General features: G+C 40.3%; 1 protein-coding gene, 2 non-coding genes and 2 pseudogenes across 3 annotated transcripts; 3 read left to right on the top strand and 2 right to left on the bottom strand.

Moving 5' to 3' along the window:
* The first annotated feature begins 190 nt into the window (after nucleotides 1-190).
* Trnaa-ggc (transfer RNA alanine (anticodon GGC)) lies at nucleotides 191-263 on the top strand. Its single transcript has one exon. It is a non-coding gene; the product is annotated as a tRNA-Ala (tRNA).
* Nucleotides 264-371: 108 nt separating this feature from the next.
* On the bottom strand, nucleotides 372-444 carry Trnaa-ggc (transfer RNA alanine (anticodon GGC)). The gene has a single exon. It is a non-coding gene; the product is annotated as a tRNA-Val (tRNA).
* A 5,255-nt stretch (nucleotides 445-5,699) lies between these two features.
* On the bottom strand, nucleotides 5,700-10,563 carry LOC136283278 (uncharacterized; annotated as a pseudogene).
* A 1,742-nt stretch (nucleotides 10,564-12,305) lies between these two features.
* On the top strand, nucleotides 12,306-14,465 carry LOC131788333 (uncharacterized). The gene has a single exon (XM_059105418.2). It carries the CDS (start codon nucleotides 12,306-12,308, stop codon nucleotides 13,740-13,742), a length of 1,437 nt encoding a protein of 478 aa, XP_058961401.1. The 3' UTR covers nucleotides 13,743-14,465.
* A 6,894-nt stretch (nucleotides 14,466-21,359) lies between these two features.
* On the top strand, nucleotides 21,360-22,742 carry LOC131788334 (uncharacterized; annotated as a pseudogene).
* Nucleotides 22,743-26,916: the final 4,174 nt, after the last annotated feature.

The following is a 26,916-nucleotide window of genomic DNA, read 5'->3' as shown; positions in this document are numbered from 1 at the left end:
CGTACAAGTTAAACTTAGAGCAGAGGGTAGTATTGGCCGCTGAAATCTCCTGAGATCGAAACAAGACAACAATAACCTATTACGTGAATGAAAGTGATCCTCACAGTAATGTGCACTACTTAGGCAGTAGTGGAAATAAGGCCTTAAAATCGGGTTTATTTAGAACCAACATCATGACCCGCTCCCAGTTAGCTTGTTAGCTCAGTTGGTAGAGCGCTGCACCGGCATCGCAGAGGTCATGGGTTCAAATCCCGTACAGGCCTGAATTTTTTTCAGGCCTTATTTCCACTACTGCCTAAGTAATGCAAATTACTGCGAGGATCACTTTCATTCACGTCTTTATCCGCAGTTCAAATATACGAATTTTCTTCAGGCCTGTACGGGATTTGAACCCATGACCTCTGCGATGTCGGTGCGGCGCTCTACCAACTGAGCTAACAAGCTAACTGGAAGCGGGTCATGATGTTGGTTCTAAATAAACCCGTGAAGTGATGAATAAACGGTTAAGAATATATGAAAGTCATATATTTGAACTGCCGATTTTAAGGCCTTATTTTCACTACTGCCTAAGTAGTGCACACTACTGCGAGGATCACTTTCATTCACGTCCTTATCCGCAGTTCAAATATATGACTTTCATATATTCGTAACCGTTTAATAACCTATTACTCGGCGCACTTTTTCGGAAGCCGTTAAAAACGTTGATCGAGCCCGCGCAACCGAAATCGGATATATGGCGATTACCAAGGGCATAGCATCAACCGCGTTTCTCTTGCAAGCTAGTACCACGGATTCTAATGAAAAAAGTTTAAGGACTATTTTGGAACTGCTTAAACCTCCAGATAAGTCTTTTGCTTCCAGAATTATTAATTTTGGTGTTGTGAGTGTTCACACCAAAATTTAATATAAATTATCGCAACTACGGGAATCGTTTATGTACCTACTCCATGGCTGTTATGTAGCAAAGCTTAAGAGACTTCATCAGATAATTTGGTCTACAATTATCAAAGTTACTGGCAATGAAAGTTAACTTAATGACATTTTGGTCGTAAGAGATTCTGCCTCTGCCTGTTCATATACACATCCAAGGCTTGTGTAAAGATCTTAATCATTCCAGTTCTGATATAAACATTTTTGCAGAAACAAGATTTAGTTCTCAAGATCCTAATGACCTGTACGATATCAGTGGTTATAGTCTCTTCCGAAATGATAATCTGAACTCCAGTAATGGATTGGTTAGGCCCTGGTAGTACTCAACCCTCGCCAACTGAATATTGCTTCCAGTTTGCTGAGCTGTCGACCAACAAGTGCACCGCAATAACAGATATCCTCCAGAATTCAAGAGAAGGTGATTCAGTGTCAGTCCTCGGTAAGGTAGGAAACATCAATGAAATTTCAACGGTTCGCCTTGGCAAACAAAGTCTCCTGGCTGAAGGGACAATCGCAGATCTAACAGGAAAGATAACTATCAGCCTGTCGGAAGATAATCTCGCTTTAATTACCACGGCCGCAGTTTATAAGATAACAAACATCCGTGTGCGCTTCTGGAATGGTGCCAAGAAGTTAACTACAAGTCCAATTCCGTCATCTCTGCCATTCAAGATGACAACGTCAAGGGCATAACCATGGAAGAGCCTTCATGAAGTTCCACAAGAGCATAACTTGCCGTTACTTTATATACTTCTTTATACAGATAAAGATAAAATGATGAAGTACGATGGACAGATGAAAATTGTTCGCTGCACAATTCAAGCATAAAAACTGAAGCCTATTCAAGACGATCACTACGTGAGACCATGTGATCCTAGGAAATATTTTATGTGTAATTTGATGTCGCTTTTTGGTCGACTCAGAATATCGCATTTCCGCGATCAATTTAGTTTTAATCGAAGCTTTCCTCGGCGTTGTCGTCCTGTCTGCATTTAAGGTCTCTAATCTCAGACTCGGCGGAGTATTCCTCTTATAATCGTAGCTAAGTCTCTGTTTGCTGCCTTAAAGACCATTGTTATCTGACAAACCCAACCATTCTCCTTGAAGTGCTGGTTGCCGGTAGTTATTGTCGCAGTCGATACTCAATATGATTCTATCCCCATCTTTCACGGCCACGAAGTAGTTCACTATTAAATGATGCTTTGCCCTTTAGGTCCCACGGCCCACCAAATAAGAGGCTGTATTGACGTCGATGTATGGGGGCACAAGAATATGTCCCCTGGGCATGTCCATCAAAGACATAAAAAAGGGGAGGGGAAAAGAAGAAAAAGGAAAGACCCCCCCTCCCAAAAGAAGTTTCCAGCGACAAATGATCGATCCTTAACCCTTTACACCCTAACATCAGCATGCATATTCTCCATACTGTTCTCTCTACATTTCCTAGGGTTCTGACAAGGAGAAGTTGTTCAGCAATCAAGGGTTTCTTTAGTTGGTGATCATGTCCTTTATTCTCATGACCTTAATGTTTGATTTCGGGGTGATGTTGTAAGGGGAAATTAGATATTAGTCACTCTTGGGGTAAAGGGTTAAACCTCTCGCTTGAAAGAAGAAACACAATCCATTGCGTCAAGTATGTAGAGCGTCTATGAAACTGATTACGTGCATCGAGGGAGCAGCAGACCAAGGGGATAAAGCGTGGTAAAGTTTTAAAATTCGAAGTCAGCTCAGTGGTCCCGACATCCCACCTTTCAGTACAACATTTTCCGAGTTGACTGGCTCACAGCCACTCTGATCTGCTGCCAAATGTGGTTTGAACAAGCAGCGTTACGATTTAGAGATATTCTAAAATATGAATGAACGATTGTAACCGGCATGAAAGCGTTCATCGACCCCAAAAGAAAATTAAAATTGCCATAGATAAATTATTTGTATGATCTATGGCTCGCGAAGTCTGTCAGTGTTAGATTAAATTATTGAAAAGCTGGAAAATTAGCGGAATCAATGGTACCAAATTGTGACAAAAATAATTCTCTCTTCATAACTTTGTTTAACCTGTCAACAAGACCGAAATTGACTTAAAAAAAGAGCAGGCCCCGTTTTCCCTGGTCTACATGGTACCCAGAATTTCCATCAGCTGTGCACGGTTCTTCTTTGTTCCCCATTTTTGTTGTTAAAAATTGTTTGAATCGCGAATTATTCAAATGATCCTTCTTAACAAATTTAACTAGAAAAATTCAACAGTGTCACATCGACAAAGTGCTCGCCCTTTTCAAGAATGAAAATTTAAGCCAAATAATTGACCAAATCAACTCCTGAAGATTATTGACAAAAGATCATTTTTTAAAACGTAGGTTTTTCGAGAGGTAAATAAAACAGTCAGCATATATTTACTTTTTATCATTTTTATTTTGAGAAAACGATAATGTTAAATGACAACTATAAACCTAGTAATTATTTTGAGGGCGCTAAAAGGTTGGTCTTAATTTAAACAGGGAATTGTGGTATTCAATTCCGGGAAACCCATAGACAGTTTTGCTACGTGTGGATAAGACATGAAATTGTTTTCAAGCTGTGCTACCTTTGTACTATGATAGCAATTTTCTCATGGAGTTGATGAACGCGTTCATGGAGGTCACATTCAGTCATTCATATTTGGTATCTCTCAGTCTTAACGACGTCAGGTCAAAACGCATTTTGAGGCAAAAAATAATGAATATTATTTCGTTGAAATCAAATTTCCTGGATTGTCGTTCTCGAGTGAGAGCTATACTTGTCCCTTTCATTGAGAAAGGGAATAGACTAGAATGACTCATTACACATTTATTGACGAGAGAAGAGACAACACCTCTGTCAAAGTTTGCATGAAACAGCCGCACCCCCATGGTATTTTCCCTCATCAAAATGCTGAAATAGAGTTTACATCCAAATCCGTCGACGAGCGGTTGGATATATAAAGAAGAGACTCCCCCGTCATGATGGTGATCACGAATGGAAACCATGGTTACACCGCTTATTATACACAATGAGGTTAATTTTTCACGGGGAACTGATCAAGCGAAAATATATTCCTTAATGAACGTTTATTAAAATCATAATGCTATCACAGCTAAGGCGCCAGCTCATCCACTTTTTCTGGCTCTGTCTAAAACGTGAAAAAGCTGTACCGCACTTCCTTATAAACTCACGATTTATTCGCCTGATTCAACAATTTTGCTACTACGCTTCAGTTGACTCCCACTCACAACTCTCGACGTATTAAAGGAAACACACTCAACGTCCCGTTGTAAGTACCTGGAACAGTGCCATATATAGGACGATAAAACACGTGCTGCATACAGGTTTGCTTAGTTATGTATAAATAAACGAAATCCCTCATAAGTGTCAATCAAATTGACAATAATTAACGTATCTTACAGTTTCCAACACTCTCCCCTATACGACTTAGGAACAAGGCATATGCAAGTGGAACTGAATCTATAACACAACAAGAAATAAGTAAAAAAATGATTTTTATTTGATAACCACATTCAAGTGTCTTGCTCTACGATGTCCTGTATTTGCTGACGTGCTGCCTCAGCAGCATCTCGTTGCAGCCGGAACTCCTCTGCAGTTCGGTCTAAAGGTGTGTCATTACAAGGCGTGGGGTTTCGGTCGCACGACAACTCCAATGGGTGGAGATGTTGGATTGGGCGTTCCATGAATCCTCTGCTTGCTCTTAATTTCGCTGCCCTAACAAAACCATCTCGTCCAGTGAATAATGATTACGGTTTCACTCATCAGCCTTAATGATAACAACAGACAAGCTGTTAGGATTGGTGTTATGTTTAAGTTGATGTCTCTCTCTCAAAGCTCTAAGGTATTCCGTGGTCTAACGACGCCACATTGTATCTTTGGTAGCTTTCAAAAATTTCGCACGTTTCCTCAAGTCCCGGTCTTCGAGACGATGTGGCTCGAGCTCAGGAAAAATGTTACCATTCAGAAACAGTAAGGAGTTAGGTGTTAGTGTAGGGAGTTGCGGGTCATCCTCCACTTAACTGAGGAGTCGCTGGTTAAGCGACACTTCGATGTCAAGGACTACCTCGCAGAGCTCGTCCCAGCTTAGTAGACCCTGACCCACAGACTTGTAGAATGAAGACTTAAATAAGCCAATAAGTCTTTCGAAGTGTCCTCTCCACCACAGCGCTCTACTCACATTAAAGCACCAAGTAAAGGATTGATCACTCAAGAATGAGTGGAACTTCTCATCCTCCTTCACTTTCGTGAGCCATTTTGCCGCAGCTGTGAACGTAGAACCGTTGTCTGAGTGGACAAGGGATGGTCGATCCCTCCTCGCGATCAGACGTTTAAAGCTCTTGATAAACTCGCCCGTCCCTAGGCTGGGAAGCACTTCCAGAAAGATTCCGCGGGTAAGACAACAGGAGTATGGTACGACGTAGGTTTTCTCCTCTGTCTTGCACTTACCACCATACTTGATTAGTCCTGCAAGGTCCACCCCAATGACATCAAAAGGTGTACTCCCTTTAGTATGTGACTTCGGCAGATCACCTGGTTGTGGGTCATGAAGGGACTGAGCCTGGAACCTCTTGCATCCAAAGCAGTGCTTCACTACTCTCTTAGCAAGCCGTCGAAGTCTTGGCACCCAGAATCTTTCTCGTACTTTAGCCATGGACTCCCCCATGGAGAGTTGTCTCGTGCCCATGCTTCACTATTTCCGCTGTGAAAGAATTAGAATCTGGTAAGTAAATCGGATGCTCACCCTGAATGCGTCCTCAGCATTCCAATACACCATCGCTGTTTAGTTGCAGATTCAGTTGTTCCTGGTCACGGGCAAACTTGACCGTCTTTGCCCTTTGCTCTGCGCTCGCTTGTTGCTGAATTTCTTTGGTCGTGAGAGGTCCTATGATCTTCTCGGAAGGGTGACGAGAATTGTGATTGAACCGCAAGATCCATGCACAAATTCTCATGGCTTTACGCAAGCCGAACTTCTCGAGACCAGTGTCAAAGTCATCGTTTGCTTCGACACTGAGCGCGAAAAGTTCTCGTTGAACCTTCTTCTCTGTATTGCTGTCATCCGTCGCCTTTGTCACAATATCAGCAGGCCACTGAGATGGGTCAGACAACCACGGCGGACCGTTCCATAATAGCTCCGCCTCATTCACACTGCCGCTTCAGCTCCCAAGTAAGCTGGGTTTTCGGATGTCGGTACATGTCATGGTTTTAACCCGATTAGCCACGAATTGGCGGTACTCCTCGTCATCGTTCAACCAGTGTAGGGCTACGGTGCTGTCGAGCCAGCATTGTATATCCTACGTCATACTGAAGCCTTCTAGCGCAGCCCGCACATTTGTTGACAAGTTGACTGCCATGTGGCCTGACACGAGTTCCAAACGAGGAATCGTCAGACTTTTCTTGGCAAGGCGGGATTTGGCGGCAATCAGACCCTGTGTCACACCTAACGCTTGTATAACCACAGCATACACAGCAGCACACACACCGTGAATACTTGCATCTTCAAATGCATGAAGTTTAATGTTGTCAGTCGGTTCCTGGTACTGAACAAGACTGCGAGGAAAATACACATCATCCGGTGCATTTCCTCTTCCATTTTAGCCACGATTTCGCAATCCCCTCGGGAAGTGAGGTATCTCAGCTTAACTTCATTTCACTGGCTTCTCGATAGTTTTTTTCCCCTCCAACATTGCAGACGGCACAAGTCCTAAGGAGTGATAAATCTTCGCTAAGTTGGCGAGGATGCCCCGTTTGGTCAATGTAGCAGGCTGAGATAGGAGTGAAACATGTAAAGTGTCATCCACTTTGTCCCATTTGAGTCCCAGTAGTTTGCTCTCTCCACGAACTGGTGATGCACCAAGCTGCTGTTTAGCAAATGAAGGTTCGTCATCGGTACAGTCGCCTTCTGGTTCTGACACGTTTGAGTGCCATTTGTGCAAAGTAAACTTTGCACGATTTAAGATTTCTACCGCATGATGTTTGAACTGTTGCGCACCTTTCACAGAAGTATCTCCTGTAATCAAATCATCTTCATACAGACTGTTCTTGATTTCTTGTTAAGTCCCTGGGTACTCGGACTGCACACTTTTCAGGTGTTGTTGTATCACGGCATTGAGTAGGAAAGGAGAAGGAGCAAGAGCAAACACTACTCTCGTAAACCTTAACACTTCCAGCTCTTCAGTCGATTTGTCTTTAATCCAGTGGAATCTCAGTGCGTCACGTTCAGCTTCCTTGACACGTGTCTCAGTGTAGGAAGGCCTTGTGCATATATCCGGCTACTGCAATAGGATGGAATCTGTTGCGGACAATAACATTGCAAAGTTCATTCTGTAGTGGGGGACCAGTGTGTAAACACTCATTCAAAGATGGCACACCGTCATATGCACGGGCCGAGGCGTCATATACCACCCGTAGCTTGGTTGATTCTGCATTCTCGCGTATTACTGCTCGGTGGGGCATGTAGAATTCTTTGCCTGTTACCTTCGCTGGTGTCTTCTCAACCACACCTTCCTTCACCTGTTCCCGAATATTGTCGTCGTACTGGTCCAGCATATCAATTCTTTTTAATTTCCGTAGAAGAGAGTTCACTCTGCGCACATTGCCCACACAATTATTGGGAAACTCAGGACAGTTCCCTTTCCAGGGTAGTCCAGTTTCGTATCGGCCGTCTGGACTCCTAGTTAGTTGCTCCTCGAATTCTTCGTGGACGTCGCTCTGGTGAGTAGTTGGTTTGTCCTCTAGTCCTAAGACATCTAGGGCGCAGAGTCGGTTATGATCAACCGTCGAATTCACGGCAAGGTATACGCGTTACCTACATCTGTTCTGGGGGACATTATAGTCCACCCAAAACGTGCACGGTCTGCTACTGGATCTCCTCTACGTCCGACCCGTAAACGATCACTTGTCCGTATCTTGACAAAGTCATTAGCGTCGATAATCACGTGCACAGGTAAACGAGCCTTTGTATCACTATCCTCCATTTTAACACCTCTCAGGTGAGGGTGACTTTTTACGAGATTAGAAAACCTTGGGTTGTCTAAGGTCAACAGTTCCCTTTTTTCGATTTTCGTGACATTTACGTTTAGTGAGAAATCTCCAGTCACAGAACGCATGACAACTTCGTAGACTTGCATAGTTCTGGTTTCAACGCCTCTAAACATGGCGATTTGGCGCAAACTCGTACTCTTCACTTTAGCTTTAATAAACTCAATCGCACGAAACACATGAATGGCTGGCGCAACTGTCCAACAGAGCTCGGAATTTATATCCACCCATGTTTATTACTACTACGGGATGAATAACACTGGAGTCGCCAATTAAATTTGCAGTCATACCTGGTTCTCGTCTTTCCTTCTTGTCCTAAAATCCCTGATTCGGTGTTTGGCACCTTGGCAATTGAAGCACAAGCGCTTATCGGCAAGCATTTTCTTCCTTTCTTCAATGCTTTGGACGTTATCACAGTTAATTGCCTTATGTTGTTCGCTACAACGATAAAGACGCGCCCCTGAGCTCGCCTTCGACTGTTTTCCGGTTTCTTGTTGTTTGGCAAGAAATGCTCTGGACTGATCTCGACGGAAATTTGAGCTCTTTGATTTCGGTTCATTTGAAATGGGATTATTAATCTTCCATTTCTCCAGCGCCTCTAAGAATTCCACAAAAGTCCATTCGCACCAATTTTCATCTATCATGGCAAGTTCGTTCTTTATCACGTCAAGCTTGTCAAAAGTAGATCGAACCGCGGTGTTCAATTTGGATAGACTTTTCAATAATAATAGTAATAATAATAACTTTATTTATATAGCGTCTGTATCACTAATTGCTCTAGGTGCTTAACAATATCAAAAAATGTATTAAAAAACACTAAAAAATCTAACAACTACATATATAAGCATGGAAATTAAATAGAAATATATTTACAAATCAAAAAAGGCTTGGTGAACTAAATATGTCTTCAAGTGTTTTTTGAAAGAATTCAAGGAATCGGCATTTCTTTAAGATGCGGGTATGCTGTTCCATAATTTAGGTCCTGCAATGGAAAATCTTCGATCACCATAAGACTTAAGCTTAGATCTCGGGACTTGAAGTAACTTATTCGAACAAGAATGTGAAAACAGGGTTTTGCCTTCACAAATGAACGGACGGACGGGGACAACTCTTAAAAACTCTTTCTGGGTAAAAGCTTTCCTTGGGGGCACTCGCTGGCTGCGGGAAAGAACCGGAATCTATTACGGCTGCTGACTATCCTTGAGAGAATGACTAACAACAACAGGGTTGGCTCCAACGTAGATTTATTCTGCAAGCTCTATTACAACTTTGACCAGAACGGACCTGGCCAGGGCTGGTTCGACCCCGTTCTTCTTTTCTTCTCTTTTCTTCTTCCTTTTTTCTTTTTTTTTAAGCTTTACAAAACAGTCCTATTTAAGTGTAACGTACATGGATAACGTAATGGCATGAATAATCTAAAGGATCATGTAATCTACTACACTATTGGCTAAGTAGGAATTTCGCCTTTTACAACATTAATTACTTTCAAAGAGTTCCGGTGGATAACAGTTACACAAAAGGATATGACAGGTGGCTGTTACAGTTTAACACTAATAATAACTGTTTACGGGTGACTGAAGGAGAACTGGTAGCGTTTACGCTTTGCTTAACTAAGCTTCCTACGTTGAATATTGTATTTTTTAAGCGCAAGCATGAAAGAACTCGATAACTAAAAATCCTATCGTTACAAGAACGCAAAGAGTAGGAGCCGGTACAAAAGCTGAGCAAATTGGATATATATCTTGGTGAAAGTCCATTGATAGCCTTATATACTAACAATAAGATTTTATAAGTAATACGGTATTCAACAGGCAACCAATGTAAATCTATTAAAATGGGAGTTACATGTTCATACTTCTTTGTGAATGTTACAATGCGCTATACCCTTTTCTGAACTAGCTGTAGGCGGTTTAAGAGAGCTTTGGGTAATCCATGTAGCAAAAGCATGAATAACTCACAGCAGTGTTTCTTAAAATTCATGTATCTCCTCTACGTTTCTCTCGCGCTTGGTGGGCAGCTCCAAAATATTCCTAACGTAAGTTCCCACAACTTCACTCGCTTCCCCATGTCTTCTTGTGAGTAAATCTTGAGCCTTTTGGTGACCATCAGGCGTAAACGGAAGACCGTCGATGAGATTTCGCACCTTCAAATTCACTAATTCTTTCAAATAGGAGAACTTTGTGACTTCAGGGGCACTGGATTCATCAAATTCACTTTCGAACTGTCCTCAAAAACGAAGCCAATCTTGCAGTGTTCCATCAAATTTTGTGATCACGAGCTTGGGCATTCTCACCACGTCGCCAGCCATTTGACTACTATAGTCACTAGGGGGTAAAACCTCCGCAAATCTGTTTTCTCAATAGCAATGTGTTCTTTTTGTTATTGTTTCCTCTATTCAAGAACTGAATGCATAATGTAGTATAGTACTGTGCGAAAAATTTACCTCACTAGGGCCTTAACGGAAACTTTGGATCTCTCAAAAGCCGTTCGATCATCTTTCTTTAAGACATCTCCTGTCTTCTTCAAACGAAAATTCAACGTCTTCACTTTGCCCTCAAGTTCGGCAATTCGTTTGTCCATGATTTCCAACGCTGTCCTGTCAGGGTCGTCAGTGTCGAAAACGTGAAAAAGCTGTACCACGCTTCCTTATAAACTCACGATTTATGTGACGATAAAGTTTTTCTCGCCCAAACTGGAGGACTGAATCTTCGCGGAAGGCACAATAACAACTGGGGGAAATAACTCTGTGGAGACGACTTGGCAGCGAGAACGGAAACTCGTCACGATTTCCTGGTACACGGAGATCTGCTTCGAGCGAGCTTATACGGACGTCAAGGATAAGACAATCTTTGGTTCCACAGTACTTTTATTCTGGGTCAGGCCAACAAGCGACATGACCTCTAGCATACTCTAGTTTGTAATCATCAAAGCTGTACAAGGTACTTGCTTAAGAAGTAACTGGTGCGAAGTGCTATTGTTACACAAATCGCAATATTTGAATAAGTACACAAAGGAGAGGAAAAAAATCTCTTTGAAGTTAAACGAAAACTACTTAATTATTCCATCTGTTTCTACGACGGAAAGAATCTCAAAATTAAAAAGACGGATGCAATAAACTCTAGGCCATTAAAGTAGGAAACCTAGGTGCGATTTTACAGCTCTGATATAGAAAACAATACCTATCTTAATTGCAGTAGCGCAGCTCAGGAAATAAAAAAACGAAAAAGCAATTAAAGGTTTCTGCTTATTTACGCAAGATTGGTTTGGAAACCATTGCATGAAAAGAAATTAAAGTTACGAGTATAAACTCAGCTGCTATCTACCATGAAAACCAATGTTTCCAGAGAGACCATAAACACTTATATTTACCTAAAAAAAACCATGTAATAAATAACAAAAGTGCCGACAAGCAGGTACATATGATGAAAGCGAGTAACAACAAAAATCTATTCAAAAGCTACTGTGGTTTTTATGCATTTTTTGATTTACTGAAATGAAAGGACTTGAAATGGTTAAATGTGAAAGTTTACGAATAAATATGTTCCGAATAACACACACGGGAAAATCAGTAAATTTTCCCGTAACATTTATTCGCTTGATTCAACAATTTTGCCATTACGCTTCCGTTGACTCCCACTCACAACTCTCAGCTTATTAGAAGGAAACACACTTAACGTTCCGTTGTATTCATGTGGAACAGTGCCATATAAGGGACGATAAAACATGTGCTGCTTACAGGTTTGCTCAGTTATGTAAATATAAACGAAATCCCTTATAAGTGTCAATCAAATTGAGAATAATTAACGTATCGCACAGTTTCCAACAGCTCTAAAAATACGAGGTACAACTTGTCGTGCAACATTATTTCGTTGCAAGTTTTGGTCGATGTTTCCCGTTTTTCACCGTGTATGATCAACTTGTCGCGCAACAAAAACAGATGTTGCAGGTTGAAGAAATTTGTTGGGAAAAGTAGGGCGCGGTTCTAACCAGGGCAACAAATTTAAGCCCAAACAATTTGGCTCACCACCTGTCACGCAACAAATTTGCCCTTGTTGCGTGACAAGTTGAGGGTTTTTGTATCTCGTATCTCGCCGCCTTAAATTGTTGAAAGCTGGGAAATTGCATCAATAGTACCAAATTGTGACAAAAATAATTGTTATCGAATATTTTTGATCCCAAAAAAGTGAGCTTCTTGCGCCATGAAATGGAACCGAAAACATCTATGTCTGCCGTTCCTGATACTGTGTTGGTATCTTTGTTATTTCTGTTTCGTTGGTTTTAACTTCAACTGGAGAAAAGATGTCAAACGCAACAACTCTGAAATGGAAACGCAAATTCTCAGGATTTCGAGCACTTTTTTTGCTAATTACTCAGCAAAGTCTTACGTTTCTAATTCCACCGCGTTGCTCTCTCGGAGAGATTCAATCGCTGTCATTCATTCGGATCTGTCTTATTCCAGTGCGGTGAATAACAATACTCCCTATCTGTTGATTTTGCCCTTTTCAACCAAAGAGCAGGAAATTGATCGTGTATTGGAGGACAAAGACAAACATTCCGTAAGGATGTTGAGTGATTTTCTTCGTTCAAGAACACAATTTCATGGTGCAACTTGTATGCAACAACAGGGAGGCCATGAAATGAAAGCCTTTGGAAATTTCATGTTGGATCAATCTTGGTGTCGTTTTGTGAAAAAAAAGTGGAGCGTTCACATTAGGAATACAGGCCCTGTAAAAAACCTCACGCTACAAAAGTCTCTCAGGCTTGACTTCGACAGTGAAACTGGGACAACTGACGCGCTTGTACAAACCTGCAATATCGTGCATGGTCCATTTGTAATAAGGGAGGATGTGTTTCAAAAAATTGAAGGATTAATCGAAGGTTTTGGGAAATTATCCTTATTGGAGTTTTTTCTACGATCAAAGGGCGAATTGAAGATTGCAAAGCTTGGTTCTTGCGCGTGGACACCCAAAATCAAGCGTACGGATCGAGGAAATTTGAAAAGCTCAAAGGAGGTTCCTGAATATGCAAATTTCGCCAATAAACATATGGTACTTCGGATCGTAACGGAGAATAGAATAGAATGGACGGCTTGTGTCGCAAACTGGAAGATGTGCCCGGAGAAACCCTATGTAGAGCCACGAGGTCTACCCGGCGTAGCTGCACCAATATGTTGCAGCACTGTTTTATGGAAAATGCTAAGCGATTTTGTAAAAGGGCTAAACAAACTGGGGCTAGAATACCGAATTGTTGATGGCACCTTGTTAGGGGCTATCAGGAGTAAAGCGATCATACCGTGGACATACGACATAGATATTGCATTACCGACCTCTGTGTATAAAAATGCTTCAACGTATACTGCTCTTGAAAAGGTTCTCGAAAACCAGTACTATATAGGTTGGTCTTTCATGAACATGCCCAGGGGGCATATTCTTGTGCCCCCGTACATCGACGTAAATACAGCCCCTTATTTTGACGGGCCTGAGGACTTAGAAGGCAAAACATTATTTAGTAGTGAACTGGAAGAAGCAGTGAAGGGAATGTTGCCAGTGTCTCAGGATTGGAGAGAACGTGGCTATGTAGATTTTTATGAGGCAGGTCAAGCCTTGATGAATGGATCGTCCATTGTCACCATCAACAATAAACAATTCGTGACCGTGAAAGATGTGAATAAAATGTTGAGTACAAATTACGGCAAGAACTATCGGCAACCAGCATTAAAAGGAGAATGGTTCGGTTTGTCAGACAACATCGATTCCTGAAGGAAATAACTTAGATATAGTCTAGATTCTAGGAATAATGCGGCGACGAGTTTGCGTCGGATTAGGGACCTTAAAAGGAGAAGGGACGACAAATCTGAGAAAAAATCGATTAAAAACGAATGTATCACAACAGGGTAGTTGTGTCAGAATCGGTCATTATGGTTCGCGATCTCAGAACGCGCAAGTTTTGGTGATTTCGGGAGTTGCTTAATGCTGAGGGCGGCTAAAATATGTATATTGTTTGAAAAATCACCTGCTAATCTGCACGGCTCTTTATTTAGCAGACATAACTAATTGATTGATCATCGACCATCTTGATTTCCATTTCTTACCATTGGTAATTATTTGCTTTTAAGTGATGTTCCGTGCATTGTTTCAATATACAAGAGAGTATACACTTTAGAATATCGTGAGTCACTGATAGGTAGTTTGTTCATGACATCGAATAATAGGCCATACATGTCTCTTCAAAATTCTCTGACCTTATCAAGAAATGGTCTATTGTTCCGGCTCAACTTCTCACATTAAGTCTTAAACAATAACCCTTTTGTTATTTGTATTGCTGAGGGACTTTGGCCGGAGCGAAGCGAAAGAGTCCGTGACTAATCGGAAAAAAATTGTCGGAGTATTTTTATCCTCTCTCTGCGTAATTTTTTTTTATCGCACAGTTTGTTAAAATGCTCATGATAAACAAATTGGACTTCAGCTGCGCGGTCGTCCCATTTTGTTATCACCCCTATGATTACAGATCAAATTGGACTCCACTAAGTATAGGAAATCGTGTTGAAGTCCTAAATGTAATAACTGTCCTAAATGTAATAACATTTGGTCCTAAATGTAATAAAGTCCTAAATGTAATAACGTTCGGTCCTAAATGTAATAAGCCTCCTATGCAATCGTTTAACTGCGCTAACATTGAAATGTTAAAGTGACAGCTGTTGCGCTAAAGAATCCTCTGTCCAATATTTATGGAATATTGCAGGCTCACTGATATTAATCAGCGTCTTTTTATTTGTTAAAGAGGTAGGTTGAGAAGCATTGGCTACAAAACCTTATACTGATACTGATGTGCTTTTGGCATCAAATTGACGGACGCAAAAGCAACGAGAACGTTGACTAATAGCCCTCTCTATATCATTGGCTCAGACTCTTCAGTGTAACAGATTTTGACGAAATACTTCTGTCTTCAGTGCTGAAGTTAACACTTGATGAACCGAATTACAAGGAAAAAGAAGTCCACCGACTTATACGTTAGACATATTCTGGGCTCAGAGGGGCATTCTTTGTACGGTCTTCCCTTACCAGATTTGTACGGGTCTGCATAAAATATATTCATAGGCGTTATTGACCGAGCGTGAGGTCAAAATGGCTTTATATTGGCTGAGTTTTTTTTTTTGCGTTTTTATGGACGGAGAAGAGGTCACGGTCCATAAAAAAGTAGAAAAAGAACGAGGCTAATATCCAGTAATCTTGAAAATACCAGCATGGTCAAGAGAGTTTATATTCTCTTGGCTTAATCATTAAAGGATTCATTGTATAGCAAAAGATTTGGCTTTGATAAGAATCAAGAATGGCCTGTTTATTTCGAGAGCCGATAGTGAAAGCCAACTGTGTTTGCAGTACAATAAACCCAAGAGGGTCGTTTATTTTTTTCTATGTATATGCAAATATTATCCAAAAGTTATGAACTTTGTAAGTTTTCTTGCGTGGGATCAATACGGGGTATCCCGAGCGGGCGAGGGTGGGCCCATCATGCCCGCTCAGGTAGCCAATCAGAACACAGGATTCACTTCATCTTGCCCACGTGCGCTGCTAGCTATTTGATAAAGTGACTAGTGAGCAAGATATCGACTGACCAATCATATGCTATCCCATTTCACGATCACAGATCTTGACATGTTACCTTTTTTCCACGCAAGAGTCAAATTGAACCATTGAGCTACACCAATCAACACATGATGGTCAGTTGACGGTCTAATGAACCATTCATTTTTTTCCTTTAGCCCCTTATGACGGGTTCATCAGTTCCGCGAACCGAAATATTAGGAAAACGTATATTTTACAGTTGATCTCAAGTTTATATTTCATTTTTTGTCTTCATCTCTTCTCCCCGCCGTGAGGGGAGAAAATGAATAGCTAAATAGATGAATGAAAAAAGAAAGCTCAACAGTTTCCACTTATAGTCATATGGTACATGAACTGATTACTGAGGTGGAGTAAGGCCATAGAAGGCTGGAAATGCAATACCCCAAGTTCAAAATTGAATAAATCAGGATAGTCATTCTTAAAAATGAACTCAAATGCTTCATCAGAATCAATCGACACTGAATAACATTGATGTGCAAAATTTCAATAACGCTACTAATAATAATAATTTTCTTTTGGATTAACATATGACACAGCGAAATCATTCAAACTGCTCTAAAATGGTGCATTACTACTAAAGACTTTAACACGAAAGATAACATCAACAATAGCATGCTAGTTCATCATCAATTGTAGTCAATTTCTTTTCCAAAAAGTCTTAATGGTTACGTACCAATCGATTCCATCCTATTAAGCTTCCAGCCAAGCACTAGCCCACTTTGGGCTGGAAATGATTTTCTTCAACTCGATCGATAAACCGCTTTAAGGACCATACTTCGACTGCTGATATTTCTTATGTCTAGCAAGTAAAAAGACGCTGATTGATATCAGTGAGCCCATAATGTGGCATGTATACTGGTCAGCGGATTTTTTGGTGCAACAGCTGTCACTAACATATCATTGTGGATGTCCGCCATAACAACAATGCACTGCAGGAGTCAAACGATTTCATTGGAGCCTTATTACATTTAGGACTAAATGTTATTACATTTAGGACTTTATTACATTTAGGACCAAATGTTATTACATTTAGGACTTTATTACATTTAGGACAGTTATTACATTTAGGACTTCAACAAATCGTATGAACGCGAGTGCATTTCGTGATTTATGGGCACGAGTGATGTTTTGAAAGTTCTCAAAATTGCACGAGCCGTAGGCGAGTGCAATTTGAGAAATTTCAAAACATCACGAGTGACCATAAATCACGAAATGCACGAGCAGGTTCATACGATTTTTTATTTATTATATTCTCGATTTTTTTTATAATTTGGTGTTCAAATTTGGCGCTTCCCCGGTGTTTCCATGGCAACTTCTCCGTATTACACTCTATAACCTCTATTGCACTCTATAACCTATTTATGCATTCATCATTGACCAATCAGAAACGCGATATTTTGTTGAGTATATAATAAGTCCTATTACCATTAGTTATCATGCACACAACTAATTAAGTCTGACTTGCGTAGTGCGCGCGAGATTTGAACTGCTTCTGGCAGAAGTGTTTTCAAATTGTCAACTTAACTACAATTGTTGTTTGTTAACACAATTGGAATTAATACAGTTGCAGTGATTATTCACATAAAATATAATTAACTTATCAACAACATGAGGAACACCATTCTAAATTCCCCAAATAGCTTATTCTCCTCCTAAGAACCAAAATTCTTATCAAAATAATCATTTCATTGCCATTCTTTCAAGGAAGGAGAATCGAGGTTCTTGAAACAAGAATGAATAGAAGAGAATTCTTCTGGTAAGAATGCATTACGTCTGAATATCTTGAGAAGAATCTCTCTATTTCAGAAACTCTTGTCTCAAGAACGAGAATTCTTTTCAGCAGGCAGTGAAGTAGAGAGTTCTTCTGGAAAGAATGTTTAATTGCAAACCTCATGGATAGAATTGCAATTTCAGAAACTCTTGCTACAAGAATCGGGAATTCTTTCCCGCAGGCAATGAAGCAGAGAGTTCTTTTGGAAAGAATATCTAATCGCAAATCTTACGAACAAAATCGCAATTTCCGAAACTCTTGTCACAAGAATCCGGAATTCTTTTCCTCAAGAACAAGGACTCTTTCTGGCAAGCAAAGAAATAGAAGTTTCTTCTGAAAAGAATATTTAATTGCAGATCTTATGAAAAGAGTCGCAATTTCAGAATTCATTAGAAAAGAGGCAGAACCTCTTATGACCAAAATTTTATTAAGTTAACTTCTACTGCTGGTAACTTTGAAAATTATGGACCAAATTATCTAATGAAGTCTGATAAAACTTTGCTACAATACAGCAGTGGAGTAGTTACGTAAACGATTCGCTGGGAAGACAAAATATGATGTCGTAGCCGCGATAATTTACATTAAATTTTCATGTGAACATTCACAACACCAAAATTAATAACTTTGGAAGCGAAAGACTTATCTGGAGGCTTGAGCAGTTCCAAAATAGTCCTTAAATTTCTGTCATTGGAATGTGTCGTGCTAGCCAGCAAGGGAAACGATGTTATGTCCTTGGTAACCGCCCTATATCCCGAAAATATTCGGTCGCGCGGGCTAAATAAACGTCTTCATCGCATAAACTGCGGTGTTAGACAGAGATATCTGGCCCTGAGAAAAGCCGTTCAACACATGTGAAAAAATGTCGTATTTTTTGCACGTGTGCAAAGCCTTTACGATTCTCAATACAAATTGTTTGTCGGAGCATCTTCGAATTATGGCGGTTAAAATAGTAAAAAGTACATATTGCTGACAGAAAGTGAAGAAAACCAATATACTAAACGAAAAACCGAAAATTACGTATTTAGTGGCTTTGGTGTTGGCATTTCTGCCAGCTGAGAATGAAAATCGATAACTGGAAGATTTGTCACTAGCCTATTTTGGCCGTTTACCTAAAATACTTCTTCTGTCGGTATGGACAAAGTCAATAAATGAGAGTTTTGTAAATTGAGAATTACGACCATTATTGTTTTTAATCATGATTCAACGCATTTTTCCATCTTAAGAGTTCGCGCCAACGTACTCTACGATTTTTATTCGGGGATTGTCGATTTATTTATTTTCATTCATTAATGAAGTCGGCTTTTCTCCTCAGTAGAGAGCTATTGTGTTTATATATGATAAACAAAATAATACATGGTTGCCTGTAGATATGAAATTTCTCTTCTTGTGTTACACTCGAAGAGAAATTCCAATTATAACATAGCGCGCGTGCTTGCCCTGCATAATTCCTATTGAGCCGCTATGAACAAAATTTTTATTTACGCACGCCCGTGCGTAAATAAGAGACGTGAGCATTATATTTACCTGGATTCAGAGTTTCCGTCCTGTTAAGCTGCAGTGCAGTTTTCCTTCTCTTTGAAATGTGGAAGAAACCAGCGAAGGGCTGCCCAATTCTTCTATCGGCATTGACCTTTCAGGTCCTCATCCAACAAGCAACAAAAATATAAAGCCGAAAAAAACTCGCGAGTAGTTTCGGTCTTTGAAATCATATTTAAGTGACGCTTGAGTTCATTTGGCTTTGATTTTCTCCATTTTTCGAGCAAATTTTGAACTTTTCATTCACAGTTATCGGTTAACTGGCTCAAATGTTCTCGCTCAAACCAAAGCATAAAATGTGGCGTGTTTTTTACCAGCCAATAGGGACGTTTGTTTACTTTTTTTGCGCGTTGTGAGAATTTTGCACTTTATCACAATAAAAGGCTTCTTTGCGCAGATCCTTGTTGTCGCTCTGTTATAAAAGAATTTGCCCATGCTTTTAACTGTGTGTATAGAGCACTCAAAAAGCAAGGGTTGCTCTCGGCTGCGCCTCGAGCTACTCTTACGCATTTTTCGTGCTCTCCAAACTTTCCGCGTGCATCCATCACTCGATATACGCACGCTAAGCATGGAAAAAATTCTTAAATCCACGCGCGCCCATGTATTGTTCTCGATTTAAAGGCTTTCGGAAAAGGGCGCCGAATAGCATGTTGTCGTTGCCTTGTTTCGATCTCATATGAGGAAGGAGATTTCAGCGGCCAATACTGCTTTACGCTCTAAGGCTAACTTGTACGTTAGGAGGGCATTCAAATCTGGGCTCATACAGAGTGATTCAATAGGAATATTCGGAGTGTCAGGTGGGTTCTCGTTACAATAATTCAGTGTCGACCGATCGACGGAATCTCGCATCAATAAGATGAGGTCCAAGAAACTGAATCCTGCTTGGTTGGACTTACCCTTCATTGGGAACATGCTGTTGACAAAGCTTTTAGAAGGAAGTGCTCTTCAGGAACTGATTGAACCTTGTTCATATATAATCTAATGATTGCAGAACATACATCAAATTATCAATAAACAACGATATCAACATTTACTGTATTGACAACTTTCAATTTTTACCTAAATATCTCTTTCTTTGCATATTATTTACATATATCATTCCCTGATCATACCCCATAACATTCATTGACTTTAACAATCTACAACAAAGCAGTTGTTGTACATCAATGAATTAATTGCATGCCAATTGCAACCCCTAGTTCTTTCCAATATTATGATCTCTTCTCTGGCTGAGCAATCCAGTACTTCTCTGTTCACAAACATGATTGAAAGGTGAGGGGGAATGCGCAATGTTGAATCATGCAAAAATAGCTTAATTTTGTTGCAAATTGAAGCCTTCAAGTACATAATTCGGTTCCAATCACTTAAAATTTATCCTAACCTAGAGCTCTGCAACTGAAATTAAATTTGTAAGTCCTGCAATTAGTAGAGTATGAACAGGGTTCAATCAGTTCCTGAAGAGCACTTCTTTCTAACATCTTTGTTATCAGCATGTTTCCAATGAGGGTTAAGTTCGATCAAGCAGGATTCAGTTTCTTGGACCTCATCTTATTGATACAAGCTTCCTTCGATCGGTCGATACTGAATTATTGTGACAAGAACCTACCTGAAACTCAGAATATTCCTATTAAATCACTCTGTATGAACCCAGATTTGAATGCCCTCCTAACGTACAAGTTAACCTTGGAGCGGAGGGTAGTATTGGCCGCTGAAATCTCTTGAGAGCGAAACAAGACAACAATAACCTATTACTCGGCGCTTTTTCAGAAGCCGTTAAGAACGTTGATTGAGCCTGCGCAACAGAAATCGGATATAGGGCGGTTACCAAGGGCATAGCATCAACCGCGTTTCTCCTGCGAGCTAATACAACAGATTCTAATGACAATAATTTAAGAACTATTATGAAACTGCTCAAACCTCCAGATAAGTCTTTCGCTTCCGAAGTTATTAATTTTGGTGTTGTGAATATTCACGCGAAAATTTGATATAAACTAGACCCTGTGAGCAGGGTAACTGGGATACCTGGATGGTACAGGATCCTTGAGATCAAGTGTAGTGATACTATGGGTGTCGGACTAGTATACTGAAATAGTGAGCTCAAGTCTGGCCAAGGGCATACACCTATTTCAAAAGAGGTTGTCACCAGGTGATAGGTCATTCCAAGACGACTTTATAACAGTGACAAAAATAATTGTCATCGAATATTTTTGATCCCAAATAAGTGAGCTTCTTGCACAATGGGATGGAAGCGAAAATATTTATGTTTGCCGTTTCTGATCCTGTGTTCGTATCTTTGTTATTTCTGTTTTGTTGGTTTGAACTTGAACGGGAGAGAAAATGTCAAACGCAGCGACTCTGAAATGGAAACGCAAATACTCAGGATTTCGAACTCAGCAAAGTTTAACGTTTCTAATTCAAATGCGTTGCTCTCTCGGAGAGATTCAATGGCTGTCATTCATTCGGATCTGTCTTATTCCAATGTGGTAAATAACAATACTCTCTACCTGCTGATTTTGCCCTTTTCAACCAAAGAGCAGGAAATTGATCGTGTACTGGAGGACAAAGACAAACGTTGATGTTTTTTCTTCGTTCAAGGAAACAATTTCATGGTGCAACTTTTATGCAACAACAGGGAGGCCATGAAATGAAAGCCTCTGGAAATTTCATGTTGGATCAATCTTGGTGTCTTTTTGTGAAAAAAATGTGGAGCGTTCACATTAGGAATACAGACCCTGTAAAAAACCTCACGCTACAAAAGTCTCTCAGGCTTGACTCCAACAGTGAAACTGAAACAACTGACACGCTTGTACAAACCTGCAGTATCGTGCAAGGTCCATTTGTAATAAGGGAGGATGTGTTTCAGAAAATTGGAGGATTAATGGACGGCTTTGGGAAATTATCTTTATTGGAGTTTTTTTCTACGATCAAAGGGCGAATTGAAGATTGCAAAGCTTGGTTCTTGCGCGTGGACACCCAAAATCAAGCGTACGGATCGAAGAAATTTGAAAGGCTCAAAGGAGGTCCCTGAATATGCAAATTTTTGCACTAAACATACGGTACTTCGGATCGTAACGGAGAATAGAATTGAATGGACGGCTTGTGTCGCAAATTGGAAGATGTGCCCGGAGAAACCCTATGTAGAGCCACGAGGTCTACCCGGCGTACCTGCACCGATATGTTGCAGCACTGTTTTATGGAAAATGCTGAGCGATTTTGTGAGAGGGCTAAACAAACTGGGGCTAGAATACCGAATTGTTGATGGCACCTTGTTAGGGGCTGTCGGGAGTAAAGCGATCATACCATGGACATACGACGTAAATATTGCATTACCTGCCTCCGTGTATAAAAATGTTTCAACGTATACTGCTCTTAAAAAGGTTCTCCAAAACCAATACTATATAGGTTTGTCTTTCATGAATATGCCCAGGGGGCATATTCTTGTGTCCCCGTTCATCGACGTAAATACAGCCCCATATTTTGACGGGCCTGAAGACTTAGAAGGCAAAATATTATTCAGTAGTGATCTGGAAAAAGCAGTGAAGGGAATGTTGCCAGTGTCTCAGCACTGGAGACAACGTAGCTTTGTAGATTTTTATGAGGCAGGTCAAGCCCTGATGGAAGGATCGTCCATTGTCACCATTAACAATAAACAATTCGTGACCGTGAAAGATGTGGATAAAATGTTGAGTATGAATTACGGCAAGAACTATCGGCAACCAGCACTGAAAGGAGAATGGTCAGGTTTGTCAGATCACAACGGTCCCTGAAGGAAATAACTTAGATATAGTCTAGATTCTAGGAATAATGCGGCGACGAGTTTGCGTCGGATTAGGAACCTTAAAAGGAGAAAGGACGGCACAGCTGAGGAAACATCGATTAAAAAGAATGTATAATTTTCTTTACAATTTCACAAATGGGTGGTTGTGTCAGAATTGGTCATCATGGTTCGCGCAGGTTTTGGTGATCTCGAGAGTTGCCTTGCTGAGGGCAGCTAAAATATGTCTATTGTTTGAAAACGCACGTGCTGATCTGCACGGCTCTTTATTTAGCAGACAGAGGAGCCTATTACCCGGAGCCTCCATAACAATTGTACCCTTTAGTCAACCCTGTCCCTTTTTATTTTTAGAACTGAGATATGTGGGGGTTCTTTAATTTCCCCCCAAAACTCGGTGACTCTTGCATAACACTCTTAAAAAATGGTAAAGTTTCCGCGCTTTTCGCCATCATTGAAATACTTTCGTGCGGACTGCATGTAAGGTAAACAATAGAGGACCACAGCTTTCTTATGACTAGCTATTATGTAAACATCCGCGAAAAACCCCGTGGGAGGTGCTGCTAGAAATAAAAGATACGGGACAGGGTTGACTCAGAGGGTAAGTATGGAAGATGGAAGCTCCGGATAATGGGCTCCTGGCAGACATAACTAATTGATTGATCATTGATCATCTTGTTTCATTTTTGATCAAATTCGGAAGTAACAGACTCCTCCACTGCAGTGAAAAATGCGTCATGTCACCGCTGAAAGCAAAGAAAGATTTATGAAATCTTCTGGTTTGCAACGCACATGGCGGCTAAACAAAAAACATGCGCAAATGAGTTAAGTTTGATGAACTACGTGCCAATTACAGAGCAGTCAAAAGTGCAGCAACTGCAAATAAATCAATTCTGGCCTGCCGTGCGCCAATTCCCTGCACAAAATTTCAAAGGAAAACATAAATGTTAAAAAAACAACCGCCGTTTCGCAAAATAAGCGAAGGAAAATTGAAAGGGTTACAGAAATAATAAAAAGAAAAAAATGTAGTCAAAATGAAAACTAGGGAGTCTCTACCATTTTTTCAAGCGAGAAAAAATTAAACATGATGATCAAATCAACACGCGCGAATAACTGACAGAAAAAGTAAGTTTTTTGAAAGGGAAATAAAGTTTCCAATGAAAGTTAAGTCCGATCAAGCAGGATTCAGTTTCTTGGATTCAGTTTCTTCTTTTCTTAAAAACTGTGCAGAAGGTTCAGCAATACCCTCTTTGCGTACACTGTTCAATCGACTGAACATTGGCTGTTATTAAACAACATCACCATTGAGTACAGTTCATCGACACGTACTGCACATGTGTCTGAACGACGAGACTACATAGTTGCATAACTAACGCACCATACAGGTAAAGATAAAATGATCAAGTACGACAGAGAGATGAGAATTCTTCGCTGCACAACTCAAGCATAAAAACTGAAGCCTATTCAAGACGGTCATTACGTGAGACCATGTGATCCTAGGAAATATTTTATGTGTAATTTGATGTCGCTTTTTGGTCGACTCAGAATATAGTATTTCCGCGATCAAGCGCCCGGGTTGCTTATTTAAAATTTCAGCTCAAATGAGGGGCACTTATTGGAATGAAGGTGCTTGATTAAAGGGGGTGCTTATTGAGTTTTCCTTTCAACGAACTGAGACTTTAATAGTTTACTCGGCTAAATCTTATAAAGAGAAACAACTACAACATTTAGTCCACCTTAAGTCACTATGGAGGTTTGGAATAGCTATTGTTATCGGCCGAAATTGACCCATTTTCGAATAGAAAAGCACGTGCATTTTAAAACATTATATAATTGCTGGCCGCCCTTTGCAAAGCAAGGCCATAAATCACCAAAACATAGGTGGACTAAGAGTTTAAACATTGACGGGGAATTATTTTTGTTGATATTTAAAACTCAACGTTGCTTGTGCTCACATATTTTAAGCTGAAGTTGAGGTCTGGCGTCATTAGACGCGGTGAAGACATCTACCCATTCCGGAAAATATGAAGAAAAATAAATTCAGTTTTACCAAAGCTTTCGTCGGCGTTATCGTTGTGTCTACATTTAAGATCTCTAATCTCAGACTCGGCGGAGTATTCCTCTTATAATCGTAGCTAAGTCTCTGTTTGCTGCCTCAAAGACCATTGTTATCTGACAAACCCAACCATTTTCCTTTCAGTGCTGGTTGCCGGTAGTTATTGTCGCAGTCGATACTCAATATGATTCTATCCCCATCTTTCACGGCTACGAAGTAGTTCACTATTAAATGATGCTTTGCCTTTTAGGTCCCACGGCCCACAAAATAAGAGGCTGTATTGATGTCGATGTATGGGGGCACAAGAATATGTCCCCTGGGCATGTCAATCAAAGACAATAAAAAGGGGAGGGGAAAAGAAGAAAAAGGAAAGACCCCCCCTCAAAAAAGTTTCCAGCCACAAATGATCGATCCTTAACCCTTTACTCCCTCATATCAGCATGCATATTCTCCATACTGTTCTCTCTACATTTCCTAGGCTTCTGACAAGGAGAATTTGTTCAGCAATCAAGGGTTTCTTTAGTTGGTGATCATGTCCTTTATTCTCATGACCTTAATGTTTGATTTCGGGGTGATGTTGTAAGGGGAAATTGGATATTAGTCACTCTTGGGGTAAAGGGTTAAACCTCTCGCTTGAAAGAAGAAGCACAATCCATTGCGCCAAGTATGTAGAGCGTCTATGAAATTTATTACGTGCATCAAAGGAGCAGCAGACAAAGAGGATAAAGCGTGGTAAAGTTTTAAAATTCGAAGTCAGCTCAGTGGCCCCAACATCCCACCCTTCAGTACAACATTTTCCGAGTTGACTGGCTCACAGCCACTCTGATCTGCTACCAAATGTGGTTTGAACGAGGAGCGTTACGATTAAGAGATATTCTAAAATAGGAATGAACGATTGTAACCGGCATGAAAGCGTTCATCGATCCCAGAAGAAAATTAAAATTGCCATAGCTAAGTTATATAAGATAAATTGCTTATATGATCAATGGCTCGCCAAGTCTGTCAGTGTCAGATTGAAATGATGAAAAGCTGGCAAATTGGCGGAATCAATGTTACCAAATTGAGACAAAAATAATTCTCTCATAACTTTGTTTAACCTGTCAAGAAGACCGAAATGGACTTAAAAAAGAGCAAGCCTCGTTTTGCCTGGTCTCCATGGTACCCAAAATTTCCCTCAGCTACGCACAGCAATTGAGTGCTTTTCGTTCCCGAATTGTCTGAATCGCTTATTAGTCAAATGATCCTTCTTAACGAATTTAACTAGAAAAATTGAATTGTGTCACACTGACAAAGTGCTCGCCTTTTTCGAGAATGAAACTTAAAGCCGGATAATTGACCAAATCAAGGCGTGAAAATTATTGACAAAAGATCATTAATTAAAACGTAGGTTTTTTCGAGAGGTAAATAAAATAATCAGCATATATTTACTTTTATATTTTTTTTTCCGAGAGAGTTATTCGAAACCCATAAACAGTGTTGATAAGACATCAATTAGTTAGTTTTCAAGCTGTGTTTACCTTTGTACGATGATAGCAATTTTCTCATGGACTTGATGAACGCGTTCACGCAGGCCACATTCAGTCATTCACATTTGGTATCTCTCAGTCTTAACGATGTTAAGTCAAAACACATTTTGAGGCTAAAAACAATAATTACATTCCGTTGAAATCAAATTTCCTGGATTGTCGCACCCTCAATACCGCAATACCGCACCCGGTAAAATTTCCGCACAGCCCCATACTATTGTAAAACAAATCTGTTTTCCCAATGGCAATCTATTGTTTTTGTCATTGTTTTCTCTATCCAAGAACTGAATGCATAATGTAGTATGGGGCTGTGCGGAAATTTTACCCCGCACCCTCATGGTATTTTCCCTCATCAAAATAAGCATTTATGGTTTTCCTAATCTGCTGAAATAGAGTTTACATCCAAATCCGTCGACGATATGGATATATTAAGAAGAGACTCCCCCGTTATAACGGTGATCACGAATGGAAACCATGGTTACACCGCTTAGTATGCAGAAGGAGGTTAATCTTTCACGGGGAACTGATCAAACGAAAATATATGCCTTAATTAACGTTTGTTAAAATCATAATGCTATCACACCTAAGGCGCCAGATCATCCACTTTTTCCGGCTCTAAATTGTTGAAAGCTGGGAAATTGGATCAA

This window comes from Pocillopora verrucosa, chromosome 9, assembly GCF_036669915.1.
Source record: "Pocillopora verrucosa isolate sample1 chromosome 9, ASM3666991v2, whole genome shotgun sequence".
In the NCBI taxonomy this organism is placed as follows: Eukaryota; Metazoa; Cnidaria; class Anthozoa; order Scleractinia; family Pocilloporidae; genus Pocillopora; species Pocillopora verrucosa.
The sequence above is the reverse complement of the archived record's forward strand: the minus strand, read 5'-3'. Positions and strand labels throughout refer to the sequence as shown.

Bases quoted from the DNA above. Each gene is read 5' to 3' on its own strand.
- LOC131788333 (XM_059105418.2), top strand. From the start codon at position 12,306: ATGGAAACGCAAATTCTCAGGATTTCGAGCACTTTTTTTGCTAATTAC.